Here is a 19,069-nt window from a genome sequence, read left to right as displayed (position 1 = left end):
TTGCTTCTGCACAAATTGAGAACCTGAGTGAAACAGCACTCTGTTAATTTCTTAGTTTCCTGCCTCTGTTTTGTCATCATCTTTTGATTTTGTGCTCACTGGGTGACATTTGTTGCTGTTTATTTTTTCTTCTTACTGGATAAACATAGATGCTGGCTTGATCGTCTATAGGATTTCTGCAGAGTAGTGACTCAGACCTGTGTGTAACGGATAAGCTGTAATTTAGGAGAATATTTACATGGGGGTGGCAGTAAATAGGGCACCTGCTCTGGAGAGCAAATACGAGGAGAGGGCGGGAAGGAGTAATGGAGGGACATTGTCCGTGACACCCAGCAGACACACACCGTGAAATTCAGTACATTTATCACAGCTCCTAGCTAATTGCGCGGCTGCTCACTTCACCCCTCCCCCACCTACCCCCCCCCACCCCCCCACCATTCAGTGCAGCCCTCACTGTGCTAACAGAATCACTTTTCTAAAGTACAGATTTGGTCCATCCCTTCCTTGTCGCCTACTGGATACAATTTAAACTTCTCATTTGAAGGGGTTCCTGGATGGCTCAGTCCATTAAGCGTCCGACTTTGGCTCAGGTCATGATCTCACAGTTCGTGAGTTCCAGCCCCACACTGGGCTCTCTGCTGTCACCGTGGAGCCCACTTTGGATCTTCTGTCCCCCTCCTTCAGTGCCTACCCTCCCCCCCCAACTCACGTGTGCGTGTGCTCTCTCTCGCTCTCTCTCAAAAATAAACATTTAAAAATAAAACAAAATAAACTTCTCATTTGAAATGCAAGAGCCCTCAAAATTGGCCCTTACTTATTTGATCGATCTTCTGCCCACCCTGATACCCATGATTATTATTATTTTTTGATGTCTTTACTTTCTGCCAATATTTGTCACCACCACCTGCTCCCTACAGCCCACACCACACACACCCCACTCATACTGTCTCTCAAGGCCTTGGCCATGGCATTTGGGGTTCCTTGGCTTGAAATGTTCTTTCCCCAGTGACTCACCTGGTGAAACTCTATCCCTTCTTTGAGACCACATGTTACCTTCTCTCCCAAGCCTTTCCTGCTCTTGACCAATGTGGCTATTCCTCCATCGATGCTTTTTGTCTGTATCTCAACTAGAGCTCTATTCTTTTTTCTTTAAGTGAACATTATCTTCTTAGTCCACATGGTTTCATCATTCTTTCCTTGAGCCCACCAGGCAAAAAGCACTTACTCAGTATGTCAGTGTGCCCAGCGCTGTGGTAGGGGCTCAGGTTCCAAAATGGCTAAAGCTGGTCCTCCTCCTTTGCAAACTCACAGTCTCATGAGAGAGGCTCACATTTGAGCAATAAATACTGTGCGGTGGGATAAATGTTCACAAAGCGGTGGCTTGTCTCCTTGATTCCAGCATCCCTAGCATCCCCCAAAGGCAAATTAGTGCTCAATAATTTTTTTCAGGATTTTATTTTTAAGTAATATCTGCACCCAATGTGGGGCTTGAACTCACAACCGTGAGATCAGGAGTTGCACGCTGCACCAACTGAGCCAGCCAGGCAGCCCTGTGCTCCATACATTTTTGAAAAAACGAAGGGGTGAGTGAATGAGGACATGGATGAATTGGTTACCAACACTAAACCAGTACTCTCCAGACTGCAGTGTCTTATAAAGCAATTTTATGAATTATAAGAACAAAATATTTTACTTTTTAAAAATAGTTACGGGGGTGCCTGGGGGGCTCAGTCGTTGAAGCATCCAGCTTCGGCTCAGGTCATGAACTCATGGTTCGTGAAGTGGAGCCCCACAGTGTGCTCTGTGCCGACAGCCCAGAACCTGCTTTGGATCCGCTGTCCCCCTCTCTCTCTGCCCCTCCCCCATCCTCTCTCTCCTTTTCTTTCAAAAATAAATAAACATTAAAAAAATAGTTCGGTATTTACCATCTGTAGAAAAGTCAGAAAATAGAGCATTGTTTTATCAAACCCGTAACTTTAACAATATTATCAAGGAGATAAAGCTTCATCTTTTTAAGTGAGTCAATACTAATATAAAGTGTAACAATCTGATGACAGGAAACAAATTGCTGGAGTTTGAGAAACACGGACCGGACGAGGTAATTTTCACTGTTTCCTTCAATTTCGCAAAACGTAAGGCTCCTGGGTGGCTCATTCGCTTGAGTGTCTTACTCTTGATTTCAGCTCAGGTCATGATCCCCAGGGGGTCATGGGATCGGTTCCCCTGTCGGGCTCCATGCCGAGCATGGAGCCTGCTTGGGATTTTCTTTCTCCATCCCACCCTACCCAACTCACACATGAGCAAACATACTCTCTCTCTCTCTGAATCATCAATCAATCAGTCAACCAATCAATGTTGAAAAAGATGGGGCAAAGAACATTGTGTTTTGAAGATGAACCAAACCATATTTATTTATCTCGGGAATGATTCTGTAACCTCTCCACTTGAGTGTCTGATTTTCACAGGCTGTGACCTGCTCCGGTGACAAGGCATAGCCCTACCCATAGTTTGGGTTCTTATTTATGTGAGGAAGTAGGAGGGTTAGGAAATGGCCTTCCCAGGCCTCCTGAGCAGCTGGACATGATCCTTTGACATTTAGGAGAAGCAGTAGCTACTCTGGAAACCAACAGAAATCAGTCCTTGTCCCTCTCATTCAGCGGCTCCATCCTTGCCTGCTTCTTTCTCTGTTGCTGCTACTGCCCTTCTGCTAGAACACTCTCTCTCTCTCTCTTTCCCTTCCTACCCGCACCCCCCCCCTTTCCTTTTCAGTCTCTTGGCTGTGCCTGCTAATGTCTGTTTGGGGGGCTCCTCTTTGCTCAGCCATACTGCCGGCACCTGGGTGACCACCTGAACCCAGGTTTCCCAGAACTTTCCTGATTTTAGCATGGAAATTTCTGCATCCAGGGGCGCCTCGTTGTTCAGGCGTTTGAGCCTCAGACTTAGTCTCAGGTCATGATCTCAAGGCTCAGGGCTCATGAGTCGTGAGTCGGGCTCACTGTTGTCAGCGTGGAGCCTGCTTCAGAAACTCTGTCGCCTCCTTCTCTGTGCCCCTCCCCCACTCATTCTCTCTCTCTCTCTCTCTCTCTCTCTGTCTCTCAAAAATAAATCAACATTAAAAAAAGGAGAAATGTCTGCATTCTGGGAGCACCCAAAGTCCTGGGCGAACCTGGCTGGTGGGTCATCCTAACTCCTTTTTCTCTGTACTGCATTCAAATTCTGTAGGAAAGAAGAGGGGCGATCTGACTGGGTCTCTGAGCCCCTCTCCAGCCCGGAGCTCCCTGAGTTCTTGACAGGGAGCACCCCAAGGCGAACCCTACTGACCTGGGGTGGCCCAGAGAAGCTCCCCCGCTGCCTTCCTCAGAAAGGGCTTGTGAGCAGGGCACACTGGGAATATCATTGATTCCTCACTAGTCTACCACATCACTACACCAGTTGGCCGTTTATCAGGGTCTTGGGTTCTGACGCACATGGGTTGGGGGGGGTGTGCAGAAGGGGGGGGGGGGGGGAGGGGGGCGGGGGAGGGGGGGAGCAGGTAGAGACTACTTATCATTTTGTTCTTTTATGGATTCAATCACTTCACACAAATTAGACTCCTCATAGAGTGTTGTGGAAAACTTGGTCCAACCTCTAATTAAATATCTTGCCCCACTAAACCTTGCCCAGTTGAGAGACTGTAAAATCTGGCAAAGAATGTGTTTCAAAAGCACAACAGTATAACCCGGGAAACAAAACTTTAAGCTCTAGGAGCACATGGGGAGGACCACAGAACTCACCTGGGGGCCGGGGAGAAGGAGAGCCACAGGACAGCTGGTAAACGCCCCAGGTCTTCTTCCCCCTCCCACTTGGCTCTTTAGGTCCTTCGTGATTAGAACTGTTTTTTCCATCTGCAACGAACATGCGTTGTACCCTCTCCTTAAATCCTGTGGACTGGGGTGGGGGGAGATCGCTGTAAAAATACTTAAGTTCTGGAGCACATGATTGGCTTTCAAGAACTGACCCCAAAACTTGAGGGTGAGCCGGCCTGATGGAGAAGCTGGAGATGGGCCCGCCCTCCGCACACCCTGAGGGAGCACCTGCCCCGTCGGGTGCCCTGAGCCCCCCCGGAGCGCAGTGTCAGCCTCCCCGGGGGCAAATCAGGAGGGCCGTGCATCTGCACAACCCTGCCGTTCTCTGTTGTCTGTGGCTCTTACTCCCTGAAACTAAGATCTGACGAAAATGCGAAAAAAAAAACAAAAACAAAAACAAAAATCTAGGTGCATTATTGAAAGTCTATGCGAGTGATTATTTGGCCGAGAAGAATATCAGTACATTCAATCCAGTTTCAATGTTTCCCCTGCCTGGTAGGGAAGGTGAGGACCTCTGAGTTCTAGAGGTGGGGATGAGGAGAGCAAAGGCTCAGGAGGAGCAGTAGGAATAATCCCCCTTCGGGACCCTAGGAGGCACGTCTCAGACATCTCTCTTGCTGTACCGAGGTCACCCCACCTCTGTGCTGCACCCCGTCCCCACCACCCTACGTGAGCCTACCAGTACCCCAACTCACCTCACAGGCCCTTTCCCTTATCTGACCATGTGCAGGCTCCTCTCCATGATCTCTGATGGCTGGTCCCAGCCTCACGTCCTGGGGGAAGCCATGTCTCACCTGGGATGTTCCTGGCATTACGGAAACAGCACACAGGCAAGCACGTACATTACAGCATACACCGGGCCTCAGTGTCTTGTACAGCAAAGACCCCCAGCTAATATGAGACCCGATTCTGTGACTGAGGGGAGAGGGGTTTTAGAAAATAGATATACTCTCCCCTGTACCAACTCTGACTTTATTCTCCATTTTTTTTTTAATTAAGTAATTTGTTCTTGAGAGAGAGAGAGAGCGCACATGCACGCATGCACACATGTGCCCATTAGTGGGGAAGGTGCACAGAAAGAGAATCCCCAGCAGGCCCCACAGAGCCGGATGCTGGGCTTGAACCCACGAACTGCGGGATCATGACCTGTGCTGAAATCAAGAGACAGACACATAACCAATGGAGCCACCCAGGCACCCCTATTCTCCATTTTGATATAGAAAAAGGAATGAGAATAATTGAGGGGTCCCCTAGGGCGGTTGTGAGAAAAGGGGATAAAATATCCTAAGTATTAAGCAAATTCAACAGCGTGATGGTTGACGGGGGGCCTGACTGGCATTAACTCTCCAGGTCTCATTTTGCTCATCTGCAAAATGGGGGAGGGAATAGAAGCTAACCCTTGATCCCAATTTTCTGGCCCTGTGATTGGTTCCCCATAGTCCTTACTGCCCCAACAACTCACTGAAGCTTTGCAGGGCACGTGGAGAAGGCCAGGGGCAGAAGTAGGCCAGGGAAATGCCTTCCCAATGAGGTCTCACCAAATACTCTCTGATGAAAGGGTTCATAATAGCACCACTGAGTTAAAGCAAGGAGCAAGCAGGGTGCTTGTATCTGTGGGCGTTCTTACATTTTCATGGGTTCCACCTCTAGGAACTCTATAGAATATGACACAGTTTAGCCCGCTCTGGGATAAAAGTGGGGGGGGGGGAGCGTACATCAGTTGGAATTTTCACTTGAAAGTCGCCACCTGGAAGCCAGACTTGGTCTGCTGTGACCACGTGAAGCAGAGCTGAGCGCTGGTTTCCCCATGATGTGCTGCACACATGGGCCGCCCCAGCGACGCTGCTTGGCAGACGTGGTCTTTGCTTTCCAGCGTCTTCCGACTTAAAAGAGATAAAAGAAACCCCGATAAAAATGGACATCAATGGATTCTCTTGAAAAGAAAGCAAATATGCTTAAAGCATTAACACATTGGATGTAAGTGTAGTTTGTGTTCATAATTGCATGAAGAATTTTACGGGGTAGGGAGAAAAGTTCCAAGACATCGGTATACAGAGAGACGTGAGCAGTGGGGGAGGCTTTTGGTCAACTCACTTCTCCTTGGCTGGCCAGGTCTCCTTGGAGCAGCTGGGACTTTAAGGACTCAAGTAAGATCAGGAAGATTGGTTACCCTCTGGAGAGAATGCTAGAGATAGAAATGGTTCCATGGTCACATCTGTGAGCTCTTCGCCCTAAACATAGAAAGGGAAATTCTGTTTTGATGGATGAATCATACAGATTACGCTATTGTGAGATTTTTGTTCTTCAATGTGAAGTGGTTGGTGGGGCTTGTAAAACAGCTCAGATGACGGTTCACACCTTTAATTAATGCTTAAATTTCTCTGGTGAGGTCGATGTGGGGAAACTGAAACAGCCTTCTTTGGGCTCGTTTTGCATTTGGAAACCCGAAGAACACATGGGGCATATCTTGGGCTACACAGAGGGGACCATCTGTCCTGGTTTGCCAGGGACAGTCGTGGTTTCCGCGTCTTGTCCTGTTGCAATTATTTATAGTGTCCCCTTTCGCGGCCACAAGTGCTCTGGTTTATATTTAAGTGTAAGGTCACCCTAACCAGCTGACACACTGCTGGCAAGAGTAAGGTGGGAGAGCCCGCATTTCATTCACCAGATCGTCCATTTAAGCAAATGTTCTCCCAATTGTCACAAGTCTTTCATTTCTGAACTCCAGGCTGACACTCAGGGGTGTTCCCTTCAGAAAGGCAATGTGTAACACGTCAAAGGGGGCTCCGGTTGAAACATTTTTGGCTTATTTGTTTTTCACTTTATTTTGTTTAGTTTTCCTTTCAGTGACCAATGCCTTTGACAATTACATTTTATGGCTTCCGCTAGCATTGTTTCTTTCGTGTCCTCGTGTCAAATCATCGTAGGCGATCCTGTGCCGAATAGCATTTTTTTTATCTTTTATCTTTTATTTATTTATTTTTTTATTATGAAATTTATCGTCACATTGGTTTCCATGTGCCGAATAGCATTTAAGCTAAAAAAAGAATTTGGGACCTATCAGTGCAATTCCACGAAGGCTGGATTCTAGCAATGATTTCTCTCTTGAAAAACTCACATAAAGGAGAAGTTGACATGCTTTCCACAGCTCTGTAATTAAATAGGCCTGCTAAGCAGTCACACGCAATAGTTTCTGACTGTTGTCACTAATGCCTGTCATAGCGGATGTCTGTTTAAGTTGTGTTTTCAAATCCAGTAGTGGCCCAGTTCTGCAACAGGATTGTTCTGCCTACAAAATCACCATTTGCCCTTTTATCTCTTCACTTGTCTTTCCTTTTAAATGACATTTTTTTGTGTGTTAGCTCATTTTGAGTCATGAATTGCCAACATATGGAGCCATTAAGCAAGAAATAGTCTTGTACCTTCCCTGGTTAACAGAAATGGAGTTGAAAATTCAGCCCCCTGGTATCATTATTGTAGCTCTCTATATGAGTGCAGGAAAATCACATTTCAAGTTCTTCCCGCTTTCCTTCTGCCTTTCACAGCACATTTCAAAGTACGGCAGTAGGCAGATTGGTTTGTAATAGCAATTTTTAAACCTAGAAATTAAATTAAACCTAAAAGCACGGCATGTTTCTAGTTCAAATAGGGTTTCTTCCAGAAAGAACATTTCCGCAGCTATAGCAATGACAATAATAGTATTTTTCATGAAGATCTGAGTTACTGAGCTTATGGAGATGGCAGAAAACGGTTAGTATTTTCTAGAGACCCCTCTCAGAGAAGCTGACAATTAGCAAAATAGTCCTAGTAAGGTCTGTGTGCTTTGAAGAGCGTTGTACAGAATAGTCAGTGCAAAGGCATTAATACAGAGCTTTCTCAAATTGTTTTCAGTTCTCGTTCTCAAGGAGAAGGAACAAAAGGCCAGTAACTAGTCTGGTAGAAGCTTTCCCCCATAGAATGGTCAGAAAGTTGAACTATTCAAGAGAATGTGATTTACTGTAAATATATGTCTAGATTTCCTGGTCCTTAATGATTCATGTTAATTATCTTCGCTCGTAATGCCTTTTTGTTTTGCGCATTCCACAAAGAGTTTTGCTTGGAGGAATATCTACACAGGCCGCAGTCTGCGTTGCCTGTGGGGGAGGGGAGGGTCCCAGCAGCCTGAACACGTGGTGGGCAGAGGGGGTTCCTTGGGCTGCCTGGAAACTAACCAGAGTTTAGAACTGGTGGGAGACCTGCCCTTATTTTGCCCAGTTGGGGATCAACAGGGCCTTGGAGGGCTGCTCTCCCACTTTCCAAACAGCCCCAGGAAAGCAAAATCTGCATGTAAAAATGGATTTTTTTCCCCCACCCCCGCCTGAACTGAGCTAGCCAGAAAGGCTTCCCAGCAGGCGGTGGGCTGTGGGCTGTGGGCTGCTATGGTAGGTATGCTGTTGTCTCCTTCACCCTGGGGGTCTTGCCACTGTACTGTGTCAAGTGACAGGTAGGAGCTGGTAGGAACAGGCTCTTCGGGCACCGAAGCAAGTCAGGTGAGAGCCCAGGGACATCCTCTTGGTGTGTCCCTCCCCACCACTCCAACCGTCCCTGGCATTGTTAATTTGAAGACAAATTCACAACAACTACCCAAGGATCAGGACAATCTGGAGCCGGGGGCCTGAACACAAATCCCTCCTTCCTGAACATTTTGTATCTGAGGAAATAGTAAGGTTAAAACAAGACTCCTCTGGCGTTTACTCGTTTGCCCACAGGGAACCAGTACAGAAACTGTGTAAGATTAGTTCCTCCTTAGAGCAAGATTACCAGGTAATTCTGCGGCAAAGTCGTGGAGACCTTGAGCCCTGTCGACTCAGTTGCCTGTATTCATGCTGCCAGGCATGGCTTTAACTTTCTAGAAGATTCCCCACATGTTGGATTTCAAGAAAAATCCTGTTACGAGTTTCAGGGTCTTTCTTTTCTTCTTCCCTTCCTATGTGAGAGTTTGGCTCAATCTCTGGCATGTCCATTTTCCCTATATCCTTTGTCCCTACGGGCCTTCCGCATCTTTTTTGTCCTAGATGGCCAAAATATGTCTCCCACGCTGCCAAAACACACAGGTGACTCGAGGTCAGAATCTGGAGGATAGGCCAGCCATTGTTCTGCACAAATTCTTGATCTAAATTAATCTAAGACCTTGCCTGAATGGCCTGTTAAACTGCATGAAGGTATGGTCAGCAAGCTACCCATTGTCCTCTTTTCCCCTCAACTGATGAGGCCCCTACAGATTAAAATATCACACTCTTCCTACTGGTGATTGTGTTACTTTTAGATGGCTGAAAGGACAGAGCTAATGTTGCTTAGATTATTTTCCCATCTTTTTGTGTGTGTGTGTGGACATTGTGCCTCCTATTTTCACTTTCTGGGAAATTTGCCAATTTTTCAAGGACTGGGTAAAGAACAAAATAAATATTTGTAGATAGCTTAAAAGGAGAATGAGTATGTTGGATGTAACTCGCCCAACCAAAGAAAAGCAATTTTTTTGCCTTTCAGATATTTTAAAGTAATTAACTTGAGAGATTCGGAAGGTTGACTTTACTAGTTTACTTTTCAAGATTTGTGAGCAAGGGGTGTGTGTGTGTGTGTGTGTGTGTGTGTGTGTGTGTGTTGGGGGAAAGGAGAGGCGTCAAAGCCTAAGCAAATGGGGGTACAAACTCTTTTTAAAGTTCAGTGCAAGTGATTGATACTGACTGTGCGAAAAGTAAACAACTTCTTTGTGTTAATCAGGTTCTAAGCAGTTATTGCCAGAAAGTGTTTACTTAACAACATTCAGCATAAAGGCTTGCTTTCTGTCTTTCTTTCTCTTTTATAAAGACATATCACTCAAATTTGGGATGTTCTGCAGTTGGCTGTGTATTAATATGTATAGCAGCCTACTTGGGAGGCTCCTTCTGTGTCTGAGATTCAAGAACCCAGGGAACGGACTTCCAGTTCTCGCCGGCGATCCTATGTGAAATGTTTTCCTTCCCCGGCTGCGGGATCTCGGCAGTTCGCAGCGGTGCAAACCAGGCAGTCCGGGTCCTGGTCGGACAGCCCATCACCTGTTGGGGCCTCCCACGCGCGCCGCGCAGGGCTCGCCTCGGCCAGGGGCGGCGGGTGGCTCCGGGGCACAGGCTCTCCCCCCTCCCCCCTTCCTCCGGGACCAGTCGGGCTGGCGGACGGACGGACGGACGGACGCGGGGACGCAGGCACGGAGGGACGGGGGCGGCCCGACGCTGGAATGCAGTTTTCTCCGGCGAGAGAGACTTTGCACCGGAGTGGAGAATAGTTTGGGGTGGGGTTTCGCGCGGGCCCCCCCCCCCCCCCCCCCCCCCCCGCGCCCCAGCCCAGGGCCCCCTTCCAGGCGCTTTCTGGGAGCTTTCAGAACTGCGCTCTGAAGTTTAAAGAGCAGCAAGGAGCTTGTGCCGTAGGCAGGGACAATGGAAGAAAATGAAAGCCAGAAATGTGAGCCGTGCCTTCCTTACTCAGCAGACAGCAGGCAGAAGCAGGGTAAGTAACAGACTCATTCAAAGATGGAGTTACAGTTAAGCGTGTTCCTCGCCGCGGGCTGCTTTTTATAATCCCGAGACGGGGCGCATGGCAAAGAAAACGCGCTTTTCTTGGGGTGGTGCGTTTTCAAAACTGAGTGGAGAGCTGTGATTTCTTGGGTCTGACTTGATCTCTGGCAGGGTTTTCGTAAGCAGCAAAAGAAGTGGCTTGGGGATACCGCGTTTGTGGGACAGTAAGCATTCAGTATGTGTTGTATCTCTAGGCAATGACAAAATATATCGCTAAAAGCAGCTTTTAATACTCACTGCTCCAGCCGTGGGAGAAAGGAGCTGTTTCTGGGAGGCTATCTCTGGGAGGGCAGCATTTCCATTCATTGGTTGGGGGATCCCATGAGGCAAATGCACACTGGATGCAAGTTTTGCGGAATTTTAGAGCTAAATTACAGAGTTTAGGGATGTTTTATTTTACAGATCAGAGCAGTAGGGGAGCACTTGTACCTCTATGTGGATGATGGATGGGACTCTGTGAATCTCTCTATTCAAAAGTTGGGAGTTGTTAGAGAATTTTGGTAAATTTTCTCCAGGCAGTTTTCCTTTAATTGTGTCTGTAATAGACTTGTCTTTTCCGTAGGGAATTTCCAGAAGCTTATGTTGTTCCAAAGAAATTTCACAGCGAGGCTGGGTAGAGAAAGGACTTCTCTGCTTTCCAGTATCTGACGTCTGTGATGCCAGAGCCTATAGAGCCTATCATATGGTATCATATAGGCAGCGTGTTCGTAAACCCGCACAATCCGAAACCATCCCCGCCCACCCTACCCCAGGTTCATCCAGAGGCCAGTTAGGAACTAAAAGAAGCCTCGCGGGTCTACAGTGCTCTGCGTGGGAGTAGGGATTATGCACAGGGGAAAAGGTGTGTGTGCTTTAAAAAGGCGAAAGGGAAGTAACAAATGACTCATCCACATTGAAAATGCAAAACTAAGCTAGGCAGAAGCACTGCAATTAAAACACCCCCCCTCCCCACCTTACCCCTGTCCTGTGAAATGCAGGAAACCTGAAGCTTAGAAAACCCTGGAGGATCCCCCAGTCCTACAGTCTTCGGTCTGGGTGTCTGTGTTTGTGTTTCTAAAACAGAGCACTCTCCGTGAGGGCGCCTGGTCAGTGGGGTCCAGTGGGAGATAAGGCTGCCATCCCTCCCCTCCCCCCTTATCTGGTAGGGCAGGATCCTACAGCAAGGATTCCCTCTGTTGAAATAAATGACCCAGAATCTACAGGGGCAATTAGAATGGGACCACTTTAAGAAATAACTTTCAAACAAACACAGCAATTCAAAGATGCTTCAGAGGCTGGGGATAGTCAGGCTGAGGGAATGTAATCACTTTATTCATTTACTCATTCATTCAGTGGGAGAAACAGTGAACAAAGTAGATGAAAAATACTTGCCCTCACTGAACTTCTGTTCTAAGAGCCATGTTTGGAGGGAAGGAGGTGGTAAAGAGAGACAATGAACAGATACATAAAATACACAGCATGTTAATGCCAGCGTTCCCAGGTTTAGTGAGTAAAAATACCCTGTATTTGAGTTAAATACCCAGTTAAGTTTGAGTTTCAGATGAGCAACAGATAATTATTTTTGTAGGAGTATATCCCGTGCACTATTTGGGCCATACTTATGCTGAAATTATTCATTATTTACTTGAAATTTCATTTTAATTGGGCATTTTATATTTTATCTAGTAACTATTAAGTAGAAATAAGACTGTAGGCAGGGAAAGGGAACAGGAAGTACATGGGTTGCGGGTGAAACTGTAGATAGGGTTATCAGGGAGACCCTCACTGGCGTATATCTGAATAAACATCTGAAAGAGGTGAGGGAGGGAACGGCAGGAACATGTTCAAAGAACGGCAAGGACATGGGAGAAGGCTGGGAGAAAAGAGGGTAAGAGGTAATCCAAGCCAAATCACATAGGGCTGTGAGACTGTGGCAGAGATTTGATTATTTCAAAAGAGCTGGGGAGAGGCTAGCAGGTCTGACTTGTCTTATAAAAGAGAAATATTGGGTGCTATGCCGAGAATAACCCACATGGGGGGTAGGGGAAGGGCAGGGAGGCCATTTTGGAGGCTTCTGCGGTAAACCAGGGATGAGGTTGGACCAGCAGGTGGTAGAACAGGTGATGAGACACTTCCAGATGTATCCTGAAAGTTAAGGCAAAACAATTTGCTGAGGGATTGGATGTGGGATATAAGAGAAAAGGAGAAGTCAGAGATGATTTCAGAAATGTTGGCCTGCCTAGCTGGAGGAATGGAGTTGCCATTTACTCAAAAGGGAAGGCATTTCAGTGGAGTTGAGGAGGAGAGGGTGTGTATAGTTTGGAAGTGGAGGGGAAAATAGGAAGTCCTTTGGATAGGTTAGGATCCAGAGGTTTATATCAGGCATCCAAGAGGAGATGCTGATTGCAGCGTGGATATTCTCCACTCGAATTGAGGAGGACGGGCGGGGGTCAATGTCAGATCTGCTAGGACTGGGTCTGTGTGCAGGAGGACAGGTCCCCAGTACACCCTGGGACACTTGAGTATTTAGAAGTCAGGGAGATTGGGAGGGGTGGCTGGAGAGATCGTAAGGGTGAGAAGCATTCAGATTGGATGTGTAGGGTCCCGTTGAGTTCTGGGTGAAGCGATGCAGCGAAGGAGGATGGCATCAGTTTCAGTTCTTTGGTCAGCACGAGGACCACACAGGGAAGCCAGGCCTCTGTTCACATCATGCGTAATACACCGTGTCCATTTCTAGCCCGGCATTCTTGATGGTTGCACCCAATAAGAACGTGATATTCCAGGGCAGACCAGGTCTTCCTCATCTTTACATTTCCTGCACTAACAGAACACCAGGCACGTAGAAAACACTCAATAAATATTTCTTGAACCAAAGGCTAATTATTCCACCGCCAGGCTTGGCGTTTACCAATCTACTGTAGATAAGGATCCCCTGGGTGATCATGTAACTTATTGTCCAGACTGAGACACTTTGGAGAGTGAAAAGGAACCCTATGAATAATTTTGCGGGGACGGCAGTTGTAACCCACAACTGTTTTGGCAAATTGGGGCAGATGGTCGCCCCAAGAATGGCTCTAATCAGTGAGGTTTCCGTGGCTGAGTAGGCAGCTTACTAGGAAAACAACAGCGTGAAAGTATATTGCGAGGTGCCCTGTGTGCGCTCCGTAGTTACTGGCTAACCTGTAGTCTAAGACTATCACACTCCCTTTAAAGCCCATGGGCTCCTTGGAGCGATCCTGGGGGAGGTTCCTCGGGCCGCCTCTATCTGCCCACAGTGGCCCTGAAATGTCTGCTTTTGCTCAGGCCCCTAAGCTCTTGAAACCCCTGGGCAGGTAAAGTGTTATCAGCCCGTCTGCTCGCCTCCGCCAACCCCTGATCCACCAGTGTTTCGAGATAGTATTTGCTCTGCTTGCTGGTAATCATTTTTTGCAATACGTAAATGTATCAAACCAACACATTGTACACCTTGAACTTGCAAAAAATGGCCCTGGCCACAGAGCGCAAGCTTGGGGAGTCCCAGATACTCAAGTCTTTGCACAGAACTCTAAAATTGCCCCATCAGTCTCTGCCCCTGCCCTGTTTTATCCTAAAGAGCACTTATCACTACGTGACATTTATATGACGTATTGTTTGTCTGCTTCCCTCATTATAATGTGGATCCTCTGTAAGGGAAGGGGATTATGTCTCTCTCGATCACAACTTCACTGTATTTCCTAACTCCTTTCAATGTATGGAGTAGGCACTCAATAACTATTTTCGAGAATGAATGAATCATCTAACCAACACCTGAGCCGAGAATGTTTTTCCGGGGAGAAGAAGGGCTGTTCCTATTCTGTCTATCCCAGAAATCTTATTTATCCCGTATTTAATTTTTAAGGGTTTTTCGGTGAATATATATAATGGTCTGATTTCGGCTGTAGTTTCTGTGCCAGTTCGTATATGGTGGTGATCTGTATGATATTAACAACAGAACTGGGAAAGCAAGAAATCCCGTGGGCCCCCAACAGAATATGGGATGTGTATTAGTCAGATAGGCGAATTGCTGTAACAACCCTGTAATCTCTGGTTGAGCACAACCAACGTTAATGTTTTGAACACAGTGGAATGTGGATATTCCCGGCCAGGTGGATCTCCTGAGGGCTCACCTTCAGGCTGGCTCTGGGACCTAGGCCCCTTCTGTGTAGCCTGCCGCCATTCGCCAAGGCCTTGACGGCTTCCTCTGGAGCTTTGACTGGCAGCTAGCCCAAGATCAAAGAGAAGGAGCACGGAAGATCGTTCAGCAAGGCTGGGGGCCAGGGCTGAAGGTGGCCCACATCACCTCTGGCCACCCACACTGCATTGACCGGAGGAATTAGGACCAGGCCCCAGCTAGATGAAGGTTGGAAAACGCAGCCTTTCTGTGTGTGCAGCAGGAGAACGTTATGGTTTGAAGTCGCACATGGACAAAATCCTGTCGCTGCCACAGAAGGCCCGGAGAGGTTGTACAGACAGACGAAACAGCAACCCCCCACGGTGTTCCTATGACACGAGAGGATCCTGGCACCATTGCAAAGCTCCATCTTGGAGATAGTGAACAGGAAGCCACTACAAAGAAGGGAGGGACTCCTTCTCAAAGAGGCTGTGGCCTACCGAATCTGAACTCGGGAATAAAATCTCAGGGAAGTCTTGTCGCTGGCTCGCAGGTGGAAGGCAGGCGTGGAATGTCTGAAGGATGCGAGGTCTCAAATCTCTTGCTGTGAAGTCAGCTGACTTGGCTGAGGCCACCTGAGCTGTGGCCTGGAGGCCAGCCTTCAGCTCCCGTGGGCTCCTGCCCGCAGGATAACCTGCTGCGTCTCAGCAGAGTCTCTCTCTCTGGCACTGCCGCCCTCCTCATCCCTGCTTCTGCTCCCGGGAATGCTGGAGGGGCTGTTCTCTGCTCGATGCTCCTGTTCTGCTCTGTGCCCTGCTTGGAGTGAGCTAGGAAGAGCAGTTTCCCGGGGCCGTGCGGAGGCTGGGAGCGGCAGGAAGGGGAAACTGGAAGCCTTGCCTTCACGCTACAGCATCATTGTTTGTTTGACACGGATTCCCAGAATAGCAAGTGGCTGGACACACCCAATGTTAGCACCAGAGTGCATTCCAGACAAGAAATAGAACTGGATTTCTGTGTGGATGGCTTTGTGGATAATGAAGAATGGGTGGGACTCAGATCTCAGACTCCACGGCTGTGGAATTGTGACTACCTGTCCTTTGCCCGGTCGCCTCTTGTTTTGCCCTGCTTAGTTTTTCTCCCCAGCTGAAGGGTCACGGTGTCCCCAGATGACTGGAGTGGTAGAGTTGTCAGTTCTCCCTCAGGCCCGGGAATTGAGAGCCCCCAAGAACTGAGCCTCCCTGAGGAAAGGGCTCAGGTGACCGGGACACGTGTTCAAGTGGCTTTGTGTGGACAGTAGGGTTGGGGTGCTGTTGGTGCCTGTGAGCAGGTGCCTGGTGGTGGGACGGGAGACAGACCGGGCCGATAGCGGAGTGGGGTGAAGGGCAAGAAGGGGAGCCACGGGAAGGAGTGAGCTCCGCCCTCAATTGGGCGTCCGCCAAAGGACTGTGCCTTTGGCCGTTGGCGCATTTGGGCATCAGTGCTTTTGCTGCCTTCCTCCAAGTCACATTCAACCTTGTTAAACAACTGGAGACATTTTAGAAGAATGCACAAAAAAGAAAAAAATGGGAAAGTAACCTAAGGCTGACGTGACCTTCCGGAGCAAAGTGTTAGAAAACGGCAGGGGTTTAGAGTCAGCAAGTTGGGGCTTCCCAAAGGTAATCTCCCAAAGACAGGAGATTGGCTGCAAAGACCACCACTCCTCCCCTCCCCAGCTCCTTTCCGAATTTATCTGAAGGAAGAAAGCGGAAAACTGCTTTCAGTCTGCACGGGGCTACCGTTCTGGCTGTCTTGACCTCGTCTGGGGATCCTTAGATGAGACAAAATAGTTTTTGTGAGTCTGTGTGGCAGAGCAAGGCAGATGGAACTTTCTGCTGCTGTTGGTGGCTGAAGGTGCCCGAACGTTTATCCATATGGGTGTCTGTGTGTTTGCCCATGTGAAGAAGTCCCCTTCCCGGAGATTCAATCCTGCCAATTAATCTAGCTGCCCAGGATCATTTTTTAAAATATGTTAATGATGTCGAAAGTAATCGTTAAAAATACTGTGTAAAAGTGAATAGTGTTATATCAAGTATACAACAAGTTTTTGGCCAATGTAAAACTCATGTGCACACACACGCACTCCGAAAGCTAAAGCGAAACCAGATTGCACACGTATTTACCAACCTGACATATGGCATTTTTTGCAACTCGCTTTATTCAGTGGATCCTGTTACTTCTGTTTTATTAAAGAAGACACCACAAAAAAGGCAGCCGTCATGTGGGTCCATGTAATGAGAAGGGAGCCTAAATAAATGATACAGTTAATCTCTCAATATCTTTTTAATCAATGGTTCGGTCTTCTTCCCCTTCTAAATTTACTGCCGAAACTAATGAAGAGTAGGAGAATTAACTAATTTGGCTATTTTTTCCTCCCTTTCCTCATTGGTGTCTGATGGAGATGCTATAATTAGCAATGTAATGAGAAGTGAAGGGTAAACAAGAAGAATTGTTCCCAGAACACCATTCTCCGGATGGAAAACCAGAATAGGAAAACCAGCCTGAGTTGAAAATGTTCACTATGCCTACCCAAAGGGCGTCAGACCTGGGGTTGTCTACAGAGGCGTTTCTAGACAATGAGGGAAATGCACTGGGGGCATGGCCTTTAGATGAGCTGGTGTGTGTATAAACTGGATGCTCTGGGTATCACTGGCGTGAAGTTTCGTTTGTCTATCTGAGACTCAAGTCTAGAACTTTCAAATAGTGGATCTTTTTTTCTGCACAGAACTTTTCAAGGTGAATAATTAGCAAATGAGCTTTTACCGGAAACTTCTTTAAAACCTCATTGAGACTGGGTTTTAAAGGATTTAGAGCTAGAAGACGCTGCACATCTAATACTGGTCCAGCCATCCTCATTTTATGAAGGAAGATGGTGAGGTTTAGAGATCATATTGTATGGTCTGGGTGTGAGGTTAAAGGTAGGACGCCTGAGAGCCCAGGGTTCACGGATCAGGAGTACCTTATCCTGCCTGCATCTGTGTGATGTGTAAGTACCGCTCCTGCTGAAGAGAATCTGAAGTGCTTTTGAATGTTCATAACTCTCCCTTTCTAGTTTTGTTTTTTAAGAAGTAATTCTCCTTTTTCAGTCAGCTAGGAGATGCAGACCTGACACCCTTCTTGCCAACCATTGAGCATGAGCAGAGATTCCCTATCCACTGTCATCGCCTGCCTCCTTTGCTCCCTTTTAGGTGGAAATCAACTTGGCCTGGAAAGGCCATGTCCGAGACAAGGTCAAGGCCAAGGGTCTAGGTCAAGGCCATCAAAATGTACCATGTCTCTTCCCTTTACACTGTGTGTTTTAAAGTCCACTTCAGGCCAGATGTGTCCAAGCCTTTACATTCTCTCCATTCTTACCTAATAGTAATATCGACCTAATAAAATTCTAACGCTTGCTTGGTTTATGCTAATGGAGGGGGGCTGGAGTTTTCAGGGGGCTCATATGTCTGTGATTATAATGCCTATTTTTGGTCTTGGGGATGAAATAAGTGTCTCCGAAACCACCGTCAGATTATGAAACTATAAAAGTCCTGTTACCAGCATGAGGTTGCAATTAAAACAAAAGAAATAATCAGAATCACTGGAACTAACTTTTCTATAATTACAGTTGAAGGTAAGGGGTAACCCAGTTGCCTGCAAACTTGTCTGACCAAGTGTTGTCCTTCTGAATAATCTCAGGGAAAGAGTCGGAAACGACCACTTTTTTTTCTACAACTTTTTGTGTTAGTGCAATTTTTCTCATTTCCTTTGTTGATTTTGTTCCCGTCTTGCCTAAAAAACAAATAACCTGCTAGGTTATAGTTACATAATAACAGCAGCCAGAAACCCTCCTAGTGTTCTGTAAATGACATTTCTAGTAAAATCTTTCATTGCAAACTGTATTTTTTTTTTTTTGTCTTTCAGAACAAGGAAAAAGCAATCTACAAGTCACGTCATTAGAAGATGCAGAATGTCGCAGAACCAAGGAACGCCTTTCTAATGGGAACAGTCGCGTTTCAGTTTCCAAGTCTTCCCGCAATATCCCAAGGAGACACACTCTAGGTGGACCCCGCAGTTCCAGAGAAATACTAGGAATGCAAACATCTGAGATGGACAGGAAGAGAGAAGCTTTCCTGGAACATCTGAAGCAGAAGTACCCCCATCATGCCACTGCGATCATGGGCCACCAAGAGAGGCTGAGAGACCAGGTACGACCATGTTGCCGTTCGAAATGAGCAGAGCTCATTCTGCAATGAACGTGAGGGAAAGCAAAATGGCAGGTCAAAGGGGACAAAACGGATGAGTGGATCGTGCCCACCTTTGGGTTGTTCCAGATCTCTTTGTGGGTTTGCGAGACGGAGGCAGCTTACGGGAAAGGTTTGACCTGAAGCCTCAGTTGTCTTTATCAGCGTGTCAGAGAGGGGAGACCCAGAGAGGAGGCAGTCCCCCTCAAATGTGTCCCGATGTTCAACCACAAATACATCTAAACTGCAGGCGGTGAGGGGGTCTTACTT

General features: G+C 47.3%; 1 protein-coding gene across 17 annotated transcripts in view; it reads left to right on the top strand.

The window, feature by feature from the left end:
• The window catches only part of KIAA1217 (KIAA1217 ortholog), a 398,770-nt gene that overhangs the window by 84,268 nt on the left and 295,433 nt on the right, over positions 1-19,069 (top strand). For 11 of the 17 annotated variants that reach the window (XM_040451200.1, XM_040451196.1, XM_040451198.1 and 8 more), the window contains one exon: positions 18,480-18,763. In XM_040451200.1, the coding sequence (XP_040307134.1) occupies positions 18,480-18,763 (284 nt within the window). Of the gene's footprint in view, positions 1-10,190; positions 10,368-18,479; positions 18,764-19,069 lie in introns of those variants that run through there. The other 6 variants (XM_040451215.1, XM_040451201.1, XM_040451199.1 and 3 more) reach the window with 3 other exon arrangements.

The sequence above is a fragment of the Herpailurus yagouaroundi genome, unplaced genomic scaffold (genome assembly GCF_014898765.1).
Source record: "Herpailurus yagouaroundi ecotype Mexico unplaced genomic scaffold, PumYag 203, whole genome shotgun sequence".
NCBI classification, from domain to species: Eukaryota; Metazoa; Chordata; class Mammalia; order Carnivora; family Felidae; genus Herpailurus; species Herpailurus yagouaroundi.
The sequence above is the reverse complement of the archived record's forward strand: the minus strand, read 5'-3'. Positions and strand labels throughout refer to the sequence as shown.